A 14684-nucleotide genomic window follows, 5' to 3' on the forward strand; every position below is an offset into this window, starting at 1 on the left:
CACACACACACACACACATGCATATACAGAGTAGACCATTTAACTTGACACCCTCTTATAACTTTTAAATAGAGAAAAAAATCTACTTACTGGTTACTTACATGTTTAGAATATAATTGAGTAAGTTTCTCATCTAGTTACCATAGGTTTCACGGAGCCGTGAATATCATTAGCAGTCTTAATACCTGTATTACTGTCACGGAATTTAAACATGATCTACTATCATCGAATAAATGGCATTGGCTGATTACCAAAGAAAAGGATTTTTTCTGGCAATATTTAAGAAAACTCGAGCTGAAGAAAAAACGGAAAAGTACACAGTGACTCAGTATTAAGAGGCTCTAGTATCTGGGTATACGGGAAAAGGGAAATGGGCACAAAGGTAACAGCGACAGATTTATAAATATATTTTGGTAGGGGCTTCTTCTAGGAATATTTCGTATATAGGAATCCCAAAATTTTGGGAGAAGCAGCTTGAAGATTATGAGTAATATCTGATTCGTTTCCTAAAGAAATCCTAAAATTTTGGAGCTCAGCCTCCACGCCACTGAAGGTAACTGTGCAACAAAGAGGGTAAAAAATTGTTAAAAATAGCGCTTTGTATTTAATGGACAATCTCTTCCTTTCTTACAAGCTTGTGCCATCTATTTATTGTCAGAAAAATTGTCTGAACAAATCTCAATTATGGATATTGCCCATAGCAGATATGGAATGTTTGGTTGCCAGAAAATGTTAGGCCAGGATACGTTAAAGAGAACAACCTTTGAGAAGACTGGAATTGGGCGATAATGAGAATTGGGAATCTCTGGAAAGCGAACCAAGTAATTCAACTAAGAGCCTATCCGGTTGGCCATAAGCACCAGACTGTGTCACGTGATCAGGTCAAAAGTCACGTTGCGTGCTACATCGAGTCTGGAGATTCTAAATCAAGATGTGAGATATTTCAAGCACGTAACCTCCGCGTGGGGTGACCTGGGTAATTCGAAGAAGATACATATACGTTATCATTATTATTGATTTTACTCAACTTGACTTTTGACAATGTTCTATCCATATTTATCCTATGTGCTCTACATAATTTACAAACTCTTCACCATGTCTTTGCAATAAGCTTTCTATTAGCCATCTCCTTATTATAGTTTTTGAGATATGTAGACAATTTTTTTCACTGATTTTCCATTGACTTGACTTTTCCATGTTTCGTGATTTTTTGACTATGTCCCATCCATTTTAGGACAATTTCTTTCTTTGAATGTAGAATCAGCATAGTCTGTTCAATATTTAATCTAATTTTCAGCCTCTTTAGACTTTTGAGGTAAGTGGAGGAAATATTTGTTTTCCATTGATTTTTCCCTGACATTAAGGTTAATGTTTCGTGTTTTTTGACTACGTTCCATCCATTTTAGGAAAATTGGCTTTAGAAATATAAAATCTGCGTAGTCTCTTCTACATTTGAGCCAAATTTCAGCCATATCCCTGTTTTGGTTTTTGAGATAAGTGGAGGAATTATTTGTTTTTCGTAGATTTCCCATTGACATTAATGTTAATGTTTCGTGCTGTTTTTGAGTATGTTCCATCCATTTTAGGACAATTTGCTTTCCGAATTAGAATCTGCATAGTCTCTTCCACATTTAAGCTGAATTTGTGCCATCTCCCAAAAGGCCTGTTTACATAATTGAAACCGGATAGGCCCTTTATTGTTCAAGTACTCTTCCAGTAATTTAAAGATTTATGGAGTGCACTGGGTATCCAAACTGCCGGGCCTAGATATCCATTTGGATACAAAAAGGTAGCTTAAAAAATGCCCTGCTTTGGGAGACTAGTTCGACGGACTTTAATATGTCACAGGTACGTGTTTCTGCCCTGTACTATTGTGTATTGTTGCAATTGACAATAAAACACGTTTAAAACGACAAAATTTTGTTCGTCTTTTTTCTCGTCTTTATTTTATATTTTTATGGTGGTGTGTGTATTCATCCATCACCCTACTTGTAATGTTTACATATGAAATAAGCTTTCGTTATCATCTTCGAGAAAAAAAAAAAAAATAGTTGCCATGATTTTGCAATGCCCCTCCTCTCTCTCTCTCTCTTGTAAACAGGAAGTTATAAAACTATAAATGTATAATGTATAGTTATGGTTTTAGTTTCTAATATAACAGGTTTATGGATTATCCTTGAGACATTGAACTTCAAATTTCATTCTTAAAAAAATCAATTTTGGCGTTCAAGCGGTGTACTGTAAGATAAATGCCCTCCTCATTTTATTCTAATACGTATTATAGTTTGTTCCGAAGCCTGGAGGTTACATCCTCTCAAATGAAAGCTTGAAAAAAGTAAAAGGGTGGCGGAACCACAAAAACCATTAAACTGAACTTTCCTATAAATACATATGTATTCTACTTCCCTTTCATAATTGATTACAGTCTCCATAAAAAAATAAAAACTCCAGTTTCAGGACATACTTCACAGAATCATGGAATGGGTTCTAACCTAAATAAACCCAAAACAAATATCGTGGTCGTATAATAATTCACAAATTATTGTTTCAAAAAAGTTGAACAATGTCTAAACATTGCTGCGAAAAATGGCTTTTCCGTCGATTTGTAGAGTCTGAGGCAAAATTAAATTGCGCGGATGATGATGAATAGATAAGAATTTCATATCCAGCATGAATAAATTGTTTTGTGCCAACTTCGTGTTTTTTCGTATCAATGATATTGATATCCTCTTGTGAGTGCAGTCCATGACATGAATAGTATGTAATCGTAAAAATGACTTGCCGAATGATGGATAATCAGATCTAAATATTTTGAATTCCAAGAATGAATTAAAATAATAAATGTTACATTTCCTGAAGAGCCTAAATCTTTCCTTCTATGGTGCGGGACCTAGAGCTCATTATTTCTATATAACCTGCGAGTGCAAGTCTCACTGAGGATAGCGAGCCCGAGCAGTTAGTAAGCTCTATCCTAGTGAGGTTAATGAGAGTGAGATCGAGATAGTGGTCTTCATTGAGATTAGCAAATGCGATCCCCATTGAGGATAGTGAGTATAAACCCGAGTAAGCACCGGTTGTGAAATGATCATCTTTGCTTCTTCCTATTTTTCTTTCTTACTCGAGTGCGCAAGGTTTATAAACAGCAGAAGTGCTAGAAAGACCTTAGTGGGCACATGGTCGAATTATCCACAGGAACTGTTTAGATATCTGAGAGAACTTGCATTTGCGTGTAAACAATTCTTCGACCTAAATACTGACCAATTAATTCTTCGTAAATAATTACACTATAAGGTATCTGAAGTGGATTTAAGTAGGACTGAATGAAAAGGTGCACATGTATCCAAACTGTGCAATATGTTGTTTATTACTATGAACCGGAAACACGATTTTGTTTTTCTCTTTTCCCCCCCTGCAAATTGCAAAAGGTGTACGTGCACTTTTAGTTACATCAATCATGAATACTCAAAAGGGAGTGCGAAAACTTTACTTCCAACTTCCTCCCCAATCCTAGCATTCAGCAAGGAAGTTAAGAACATTAAAGAGCATGGAGAAAATTCTATTAACATGCTCCTACGGCGGGGAAACCGTGTTAGACACGGAGTTGGTGGATGCGGGCGTGCGTTGAAAAGGTCCAGGTGTCTTGAACACAGCGGTGATGTCAAAAATTAGGTCCAGGTACTGAGACCTCAGAAATGGGGTTCCGAAGATTTGGGCACGAGTCCCTTTTATTCCCCTATTAAACATGGAGCTGTTAGATGTGGGTGGTAGCGTTAGAAAGGCCCGGATTCTCTGATCACAGCAGTGTTGTTAGAAGAAATCGAGCCTTGGCCCCAGAAATGGAGTCCTGAAGTTTTGGGCTTGGGTTCCTTCTATTTGCCTATTAAAATTAAGTTCTTGGACGTGGGTGGAGGCGTTGGAAATGTCTGGGTCCTCTTTGCACATTGGTGATGTTAGAAATAGTACCCGGGACCCGAAGCCCTAGAAATGGGCGTCCCGAAATTTTGGATTCTAATCTCTTCTATTTGCCTATTAAACATAGAGTTGGACGCGGGAAGTGGCGTTGGGAAGGTCCAAGTCGTCTGAGCACAGCGGTAATATCAGAAATCGGGCACTGGCCTCGAAGCTTCAGAAACGGGGTCCCTAAGTTTTGGGCTCGGGTCCCTTCTCTTTTAAACATGGAGTTGTTGGACATGGGTGTTGGCGTTGGAAAAGCCCCGGTCTTCTGAGCACAACGTTAACGTCAGAAATAAGGCTCTGGACTTGAAGCCTCAGAAATGGGGTCTAGAAATTTTGGACTTGGGTTCCTTCTATTTCTCTTTCAAACATGGAGTTGTTGGGTGCGCATTGTAAAGGTTAAGATGCCCTGAGTACAGTGGTGATGTCAGAAATCAGGTCCGGGGCCCTGGCCCCAGAAATGGTGTCCCGAAGTTTTGTGCTCGGCTCCCTTCTATTCACCTATTAAGCATGGAATTGTTGGACGCAGGTGATGGCGTTGGAAAGGTCCGGTTCCCACAAGCACAGCGGTGGTCAGAAATCGGACCTTGGCGCGAGGCTCCAGAAACGAATTCCCGAAGTCTTTTTTTTTGCTCGAATTCGTTCTATTCGTCTATTAAACATGGAGTTGTTGAACGTTGGTGATGGCGTTGGAAAGGTCCGCGTACCCTAAATACAGCGGTGATGTCAGAAATCCGACCTTGACCCCGAAACCCCAGAAATGAAATTCTGAAATTTTGGGCTCGGATCCCTTCTATTCGTCTATTAAACATGAAGTTGTTGCACGTGAGTTGTCCCGTTGGAAGGGTCCTGGCCCCTGAGCAGAAAGGTGATATCATTAATCAGGCCCGGGACCGGAGACGCCAGAAATGGTGTCCCGAAGACTTTTGCTCGGTGCAATGACAACTAACACCAATCGTGGACAAACCAATTCGAAGTAGCAAAGACGGTTCAGTATGGTCGAAATGAGCGGGTGAACATCCAGCCATGGAGCACTTGCTAAATCAGATATCAATTCTAAAGTACTACTTGTGCTTTTTATCAACCTTGTTACCTCGTAACATGTGTAAACGCCCCAGTAATCAATAAAAAAAAGTATTTTAGCAGAAAGGGTTTCGATTTTCTTTGCTCTGTTTCCAGCAGTAGCATCAACAGCTGCCTCGTTTGACTTGAGACGAGGTACCCAACTATGCTGTGAGACAAAACAATTAATGACCTAACTTGAGGTCCTCAAAAGAACTGAACTAATCAAGGTGCTCAAAGGAACATCATATCTATTTAATAGTTACATGTGCGATGTCGGCTTTTGATATCGTAGCACAGATACCAAAATATTGTTATGATGTGGATACAGTATCCCGCAGTCCTTGCATTACTGTCACAATTACCCCAGATATTCGACTACTCTATCAATTGCAACCAGGGTGATGTCCGAATGCACCAGCAGAAAAATCTTTCATGGTCTGTTTTGGCCAGATCATTACAATTGTAGGATACCCTTTACAAGAATGGCATTGAGTTGATCGCTTTCGATGCCAACAGCGCAATAATCGGTACTCCTCTGGCCCGTGTGCCTTTTTAGATCCATGGAAGCATCATGGTCCTTATTATCATCAACGTCAGCATTGTTTACAGTCTCGAGATGTAAGATCCCAGTTCATAGGACCCACAGGTAATGAGACGTAGGTCGTCTTTAGTGAGACGCGGGAAGGTTGTGGTGACATCGACAAGTGGGAAAGGCACTGGCGTGTCTGGCATGTAAAGTTTGGGGGTGGGTGACATCAAAGAAAGTGATTTAAATGGTACTACCTAGCCTAACCTGTTTATTATCTTCGATTCCATTTCTTACCCTTCTGCTTACCTTCATGGATTCCCTGAGGTATATCAAGAACTCTTGTTATAATTGTTTCACAGCCTGAATATTATATTCCAAATAAATATAATAATTATTATTTAGATGTCATTCTGTCGTTAGTTTATAAATTAAATTAGAACAAAATATTGAATATTTTGTACTTCAAAATATTGGGGGACGTGTCCCCCTCGTCCCAGCCCCAGAAACGCCCGAGGGGAAAGGTGTGCAATAAGTGCAATCTTCCGTGTTGGATTTAATGAGATCATTATCATCCTAAGCTCAGAAAAAAATGTAATAATATAGAAAGTATTTATTTCACTTATTTTTTAACTTCATGATGATTCAAATGTGTTCTTAAAACTGCACAAAAGTACTATTATGATTAGAAAGCTGATGTTACGCAAAATGCTTATTTCTTAGTGCTAGACATATGATAAAAATCAACGTATTGAAGTTCATTTGCAGGATACTGCACCAATTTAAGCAACATTTATTTTACCTAAATATTGCCTATATTGCTGAGGACCTGTGCAGTCTAGTGGTTAGATAGATCGTTGAACTCACGTTCGTGTGATCCCGGCCGATGCATCCCAATGTTCGGTGTTCACCTAGTGTCGTGAGACAAACAGGGGTGTCACGTGAATAAAAGAAAGCTTCTGATATGCCTGTTAGAGAGAGAGAGAGCGAGGCAACGCACTCACGTGTCCGTCGCTAGGCTGGGAGTAGTTCAGCCGCTCGCTAACAGACGGCGTTCGAGCGTTTCAGGGCGCTTTTGTTTAATACAGTTCTACTACTTTTTTAAAAATTCTTCTTACACAAGTTATTGGCACTTTTTATATTTCTTTCTTTAAACTGATATTAGGGCAATAGGGCATACACAATCAAGTACACTTCTCTACATGTTTCTCATCGTGTCTGTGTTCTAACCACTACGCTAAAAATCTACTCTCTGAATGGCCAAACGTTCCTCTCTCCTGACGTATGTGCTCAGGCATTTCGAGCGCATGACTGTACCAGAACTCCAGTTGTATTTGGGCAACCCAGGACCTATATTAATGAACATCTATGGCAGCTGAATAACATTTGAAGACTGTAAAAGTGCGGCTGAGTCGAGAAATGAAGCACGTCTCCTGATTCTCGTGCCTGTGCGTGATCCAATTCTCTCCATGAATGGTCCAGACATTATCTAATCCTGAGATCGTTGGCCAGATATTTAATTACATGAACTGCACCATAATTCATGTCATGCCCTGATAACCTACAGTATTTATTAATGAACACGTATGACTGACAGATTCGATACCTATAGAAGGTACGGAGGTAGGAACGTAAGTTTATTTCTCTCATTTCTCAAATTTACGTTAAATAGCGTCAAATTGTACGACGACGAAATTCTTTTATGCTCCATTTGCCCCTTACACGTCTTACAATTTGCAAGATGCTTCTGCTCATTCGTTCCTAAATAAAGATAAATGGAAATACATTATGAAGTAGATGTGCATATTTTCTAATTAATAAATACCGAAATAGCAGGTCAAAACAAAGTAATATCGTTTCTTTTGTTTCTACTACGGAATATTGTACCCGAAATTTACGATATAATAATATGCAAAAGACAAAAAACTTGAGAGATATCAAAAAAACACTTTATATTTATTGAGTTATACATATACGGTTGCAGCTGAGGGTTTTTTTAAAAAAAAATAGATAAACGTCTATTAGTCCACCTTATCTCGAAGGAAAACTGTCCATTCATAAAATACAGCAAAAATCATATCGGGAGAAACTTACAAAAACCGGTGAAAAATTGCAAGTTGCAACTAATCATACGGCATTTACATTCATTTGTTTAAACCAGATTCTTGGGCGAACTGAAACAGAATTTCGGCACAATCATGTTCGTCTCTAGCACTCTTCGCTGCAGTAGATTATATTTCCCAGCAACACTAATTGTTGTATCATTTAGTTACTGTAACATTATTAAAGGGCAAGGATATCGAAAACTTCATATTAAGAAAGTGACAATCGCTGATAGCTTTTAAGTCAACCACACGTAATTCTACAATATCTTACGTCACATCTTACAACTCGAACTCAGTATAAAATCCAGTATAACAATCTTACAAAAATAAACATGTATATATTTAACTTAATTTTGTACAAATTACAACAATATAACAGTATCTTAGGACAATAGTTGTTCATTATATATCTGGTGATTGAGTAGTTCTCTCTATTGCACGAAGAAGGACAGAGCTTTGATTTCCTGATGTATCACTACCTGCTTGCTCTGATGATGTCATTATTTCTTCTTCAAGTTTCGACAAAAATGAATTAATCACCTGCTTCTGTGGATCAGACTTTTCTTCCTCTTCTTCTGAAGGATTATCAGGTTCCTTGACCTTAAAATAAATAATAAAAAAGAAAATATCACGAGAAGTCTGGTCATAATATGTAAAAGAAATGGGCCGAACTGGCTGGAAGCGTACTCTGCAATAAATGTGAAAATATCGCTGAACTTTAAAGTCAAAATATTACTTACTCTTATCTCAGGGTTTCGTGGCCTCGGGCTTCTGTCGAGCCTCCGTTTGCTGCTAGCTTTCCATCTAAAGTCACCTGTACCATAACTCTTTTAACTCTTTATTTGCTCAACAATAAATTTTGGTTAATGAAAACTTCATTGTTCATTTAGTTACTTTAATAATTGAAATGAAAGATAAATGTTATTTATAGAATATCAACTTTATATTAATTGCAGAATTGTATTTAACTCTGATTGAATTTACAGGTTGATTGGAAATATTTTATACTTCACCTAACACAAAAATATAAGTTGGCCTTTTCTTTAACACCAATGATTACATTTATTTTGCAAAACAAAAGGGAGGAAATTTAATTTTACTCAAATTATAAATGAACTTAATTCGAGGGTGTGTCATTTGGAATTTCAGCTTTATCGCGCACTGCACTCAAAATTCAGTTAATGAAATGTTTGCCACTTTACCTCCTTTTTGATGACTGTCCGTTGAACATTTTCCTTTTCTTCTAGTAAGTTAGCTCCGCTGTCTCTCCGTGGAAGATTTCCGTGTTGCTTGATTGTCTCGCTCCCCAGAAAGTTTTAGAGGGTTCACCTCTTGAAAAATTCGCAAAGTTCCAAACGCTTACTCCATTTACTGCGTTTTATCACTACAGGCAACGCTACACTTTTATAAAACGTTGATTAAATTATTATACTTATTATACGGTCTTCTGGTACAAGAAAGAATTGCAATACTGTTCTTTTGTCACAGCCGAAAATAGCGTACTCTTGCGGCCTCTCGCATTTTTTACCACTGCTTGCCCCACTGAAACTGTCTTTCACCGCTCAGAGCGCGAAGATGTATTATTATACGAGCTGTTACCAATGAATTCAGTTTGGACTTCGCGATTCGATGATCTCGACAACTTGATTCTCTCAACCTAACTAAAACTTTTTGTCCTCTTTCTGTCCTCTTCCTTTATCATTTCACACTAATTACTTATTCATTTTTTTTGTTTCTCCTTTCCTATTTGTCCTTTACACACTCTGACCATTTTGACACACCCCTTGTCTAATCTAACCAATAATTGTTCTTTTCATTTTGTTTCATTAAGTTTCATTTTCTGTCTTATTGGTTTCTCTCCTTTTTCTTGACCACCCTCTCTTTTCATTGGTTTTTCTCCTGTTTCTTAAGAAAGACCTCCCCCCCCTTTTTTTTTTCAAAGTCACCCTCTTTAGCCAGAGACCCCTGCTGAGGTTGCCGCGCTATCAATTTAGAATGATCCTCCAGTGCCAAATGTGAATGCCTTACGAAATTATCTTATTTTCAAATATAGATTTTACTATTTATTAAACCCGATTTATTAAATATTATATTCTTTTGTGACAATTTAATTTGATTTTCTCAGATGTTTCTTACTGGAATATGCATATTTATATTTCTATGACAATCTTGTCTTGCTATAATAGTGGTGGTATTGATAATGTTGAACAAAACAATATTTCTATCACTGATAGTGTTAATAATTATAATATTTGTTGGTTAAATAAGACTAATGATAATTATGGTATCCCTATAAAATATCTATATCTACTTGAATATGTTATACACAACTAAAATGATCCTCATTTTTAATAATTCTTTATGCAAAATACTAGTTACCAGTAATGATGATGATAATGAAAATAATAATAATAATAATAATAATAATAATAATAATAATAATAATAATAGTTATTTTATTCTAAATATTTTTACAGATTATGTACAGCTTTTAACTAGTTTAGGAATGATCTTTTGCCTAGCACTTAATTGCTGCTGTTAATACTTATGATTATACGTAATATATAGATTTCATATACATAGAGATAGAGAGAGACAGTCAGACAGACAGACAGACATAGGGAAATCCTTTCAAAGAAATAGTGCTCCATTTATTTGTTTAGATTTGCGTATAAAATATACTCAATTTTGATCATTGTTACGTACTACAGTAATTTTAGTTAAGAAAATTCCCCCACTTTCTTTCTGTGTATTTTTACCCCCTCATCTTTCTACGTTCCTTGTTTTGTGATGTTTTTTTTCTTAGGGTTGCTTTTCAAAGACCTTTTCTTTTTCTCTCTCTCTTGCGGCTGCAAAACTGACCGCTTAGGGACAAAATCTCCTTGTGGTACATGTTACGTGTCTCAATAAATATCGAGAGACGCCGGAGTCTTGAGAAAATTTCTTAAAATGACCACAAAACTTAGCCGTGTTACTTTTCTGTCACCATGCGTTTTGTGTTTTCGCTTATGTGTAGAATAATTAAAATATTTTTCTAGTGTCATGGCTAGCCATTTTGGACCCCTTACGTAGCCGATTTTGGGTGGTTTTCTCTTCTTTTCCGAAGCGAAGTGTCAGATTCACAGCGTTGGGGTAATTTCTTTCAAACATGTGTTTAACTGTTGCCACATCTCTACGCGTCTAATTCTAATAATTCATTATATAGCTCATTATTCTCGCTCGTCTCATTACTAAATAGTATTATCCCTCTCGCGGCAATGTTATCTATTTTATTATACGCTCTTAGTAGCGAAGCTTTATTTATACTTTAAAATTTTGCGTGCTTATTGCTCTTATAAATATGACAACATATTGGACATTCTGTTTCTGTTAGTATTGTCCCCAGATAGTCTGGACTGTGTGTATGTTAGCTAGTTTTGGGAAATGGTTCACCCACGGTTTAAAACAGCAGTTCGTCTGTTATATCTATGGTCATTTTCTTGAAAGTGCCTTGGTGATAAGCTACAAGTAACAATCTTAAAATAAATAAATGGTCTGTTTCGTATCCGTCAATGAATTGTATATGTTAAAATTCCTCTCCAGGGTGGTAAAGACGCTACAGTCTAAAATTTCATGAAATAAACCACGAAACTTACAAGCTTGTTGCCTATTTTTTTCTCGTGTGTGGCCGTAAAATAATAAGGATTACCTTCTGTCTTGTTTCTTTCTTTTTTTTTTAAAAAAAAGGGAGAAAAGAATTGGATGTATGCAGCCGTCTTGTTTCTTTATACTTTGTTAACCTTAATGAATATAGTTAAATAATATATATAATTAAGCAATGAATGTAGTTAATTAATATATATATAATTATGCGTATTACAAATACAACAAAATAAACTCTGAAGACAGTAGAAAGGATCATGCACTTGAAGTTTAAATTTCATTTAGCAGATGTCAATTCCTGGAAGACGTTTGGTGCCATCTAACGGCGCGATATATAAATTCTACTACTTTTGTTTCAATAGTAGAAAATGAGGCAAGGATAGCTACCATTGAATTCATAGTTACCCGTTAAGATGTTAACGAATTGTTTCGATTAACGAACTCAGCCGAGCTAATCGCTCTATCTACTATAAAAAAAAAATTCTTTTTCGTTCAAGTTATTGTGTCGAGTAGTGGATGGGTTAAAGTAACCGTTACCTGTTAAGATACTAACAGATTCACTCCATTAACGAACTTGGACAGGTAATCAATTTAGCTACCTACTGCTAAAAAAGAATTCAAAAATTCGTTTTTGTTCATGTTATGGTGTGGAGTAACGAGACGGACAGTGGTACTAACAACATAATCTTGTAAGTCTAACTTGCGTGATCTTAATAATTTCAGAAGTTTAGACAAGTACTCACTTCCTATAAGTATTCTTGCAATGGAGCTCAGATTCACTACTCATCAATAACTTCAATTACAGCGCTGTGACCTTCATTCTGGCAAAACAGATAGAGTTTTGAAGAAATGCGTTCTCGTAATATTTTTGAGGTTAAGAATCTTTTCCCACTGAATTTTCGTTAGTAATATAAAATATTGTGCATAAAATAACACTTGTGATAGGAAGTGTTTCGTAATAATTGTGCGTAAGATGAATTTATTAACTTACCTTATCTTACCACTCGGCGCTACAGCCCTCCTCAACTATTAGCCTCCATTCGTCTCGGTTCTTCAATCTGTTAGCCCATCCTTTTATCTTCATCTTTTCCAGATCTCTCCTTACATCGTCAATCCATCGTAACTTGGGTTTTCCTCTTCCTCTGTTTGTATACATTCTTTCGTGCAGGACTTTCTTCGGCAGTCTGTCAACCGTCATTCTTTCCACATGTCCAAACCATCTTAACCGCTGAGCCTTAATGAACCTAACAATATCCTGATTCCCCAGTATATCAGCTATTTCCTCATTAGTTCTTCTTCTCTATTCGACGTCCTCTTTCACGAGTCCGTAAATTTTTCTTATAATTCTTCTTTCAAATACCCTGAGCATGTTCTCACTCCGCTTCGTCATGGTCCATACTTCCGCTCCGTAGGTTATTACCGGCCGAATCACTGTTTTATAAATCTTTATTTTTGTGCCAATTATTAATTAGTTTACTCTTCAGCAGCTGCATGTTACAATAGAACGCTTTGTTCCTTGCTTGTATTCTTACCTGTATTATATCACTCATTCGGGGTTGACTGTTCAGTGTCATACCTAGATATCTAAGGCTTCTTGCAACCTCGAAGGTCTTGTTTTCTATCTTCAATTCCGTTATGTTGAATTTATTAACTTCTCAGTTAAAGACACTGCAATATATATATTACAATATCCACTTTGTATTTTACTCTGTCATATGTATAAAGAATCTACCTCAATCAAAGCAATGCTACGAACAGATTCTGACCATCAAGGAGAAAGTTCTTAACTTTAATAATATTTAAGAAGGCACTTTCTTCTGCCAAACCTCATCTATTCTTCCTGGCTGAAGGTCAGAGAACAGTGACTGAAATTATTGGAGGATAAAAGAACGAAAGTTCCACTATAGGAATACTTATAAGAGGTGAGTATTTGCCTAATAGAATATGTTTCTTGTATACATTCTCAAATAACTAAGGTTTAGGTTAACGTGAACAATATTCTAATCATAATCCTATTTTATTCAATCATAAGTATTCAAGAGTTCTGTAGTATTTTTTTCACATTATTCACAATCAGCTGTTGCGCGTGTCTTTGGTCTGCTGTACATTGTGTTATCCTACTTTCAAATCATTAAATTGAAACACACTAGTTTTCAAGTAGCAATTACACTTTCGTAATAGTTTTAAAACTGCAATTTGCCAGCACAATAGCGAAATCTGCTGGTATCAAAAGGCAACGCAGGTAGCGACACCTATTACCATGACTATTTTATTAATTGGAATTAGTGTTACGCACAGATTGACATGTCTTGCTATTATAAATAGGATACTGCAAATATCAAGAAACAAAATTACAATTTTTCTACGCAATTTTTTGGTACTAATTAAATGATATATTGTAATGAAATATGTTGATAGTTAACAACATGAAAAATTTTAGTACTGTCATAATTTTTCTTTTCTGGCTGGAATTGAAATTCACCTGTATATTATATTGACGAAGAAACTGGACAACAATGTCAATGAGTGGTGTTGAATGGAAAATAAGCTACAACTCATATGTTCCACACAGGAAAGAAAAGTTAAAATTTAATGAAAAATTTAAATTTTCTGTGATCGTTGAAATTAACTGATGGGCTCGTGTATAAATTAATACTTTATCCTTGATAATTACCTTCAAACAGGCTAAACTTCCTTCCAGCTGCTTTACCAGGTTGGCAAATATTTCGTTGTATTTAACTCTTTCTTCCGAAAGCAATCTTATAACACTATCAAAGTTACCCTACAGAGATAAAAAATAAACAAACAAATAAATAAATAAATAAATAAAATACAAGTAAACACTTTATACATGTATATATGACTTATCTACAAATGACTTTATAAAAAATTAGTGATCTTGTGTGGGTTCAAATCACGAGAAAACTACTCAATCGTTTGAAATGGATTTCTGAATGTAGTTATAACTTTTTCTTGAACTGGGATTTTATTATGTCATTTTGATTAAAATGCAAATTCTATGGGGTTACGGGTGGGGCAGAATTTGTGGCAAAAACTGAGTATCTCATGAGCCTGTCAACTTACGAAGATGAAACTTGTTGTATAAACTTTTCTTTAAAATAAGTGGAACCGTGTCCTAGCATTTCTGAAAATTCTTGTTTTAAGGGGGAAAGGGCCCTGCACCATATATTTTTTTTTTTTCGCAACATTGAATGCGACGTTGGCTATTGCTTGTTATCACATCAGGGAAAGCGATTGACCCGCTTGAAATGCATTTTTGAACATAGTTATTGCCTACTTCAAACTCTGAAATTATCACACGATTCTCTGAAAAAGTCTATCCTAAGTAAAGTAGGAGATTCAAAATCTATAAGTAGAGGATCTCATGGGTT

General features: G+C 36.3%; 1 protein-coding gene across 2 annotated transcripts in view; it reads right to left on the bottom strand.

Annotated features, from left to right (window-relative positions):
* Window positions 1–7546: 7546 nt before the first annotated feature.
* Sbp2 (SECIS-binding protein 2) overlaps window positions 7547–14684 on the bottom strand; it is a 61476-nt gene continuing 54338 nt past the window's right edge. For both annotated transcript variants that reach the window (XM_081736092.1, XM_081736093.1), the window contains exons 7-8: window positions 13967–14074; window positions 7547–8250 (exon numbers count right to left, since the gene is read on the bottom strand). In XM_081736092.1, the coding sequence (XP_081592218.1) occupies window positions 8053–8250; window positions 13967–14074 (306 nt within the window). In that variant the 3' untranslated portion in view covers window positions 7547–8052. The remainder of the gene's footprint in view (window positions 8251–13966; window positions 14075–14684) is intronic.

Source organism: Thermobia domestica, chromosome 13 (genome assembly GCF_964235325.1).
Source record: "Thermobia domestica chromosome 13, izTheDome1.hap1.1, whole genome shotgun sequence".
Taxonomy (NCBI): Eukaryota; Metazoa; Arthropoda; class Insecta; order Zygentoma; family Lepismatidae; genus Thermobia; species Thermobia domestica.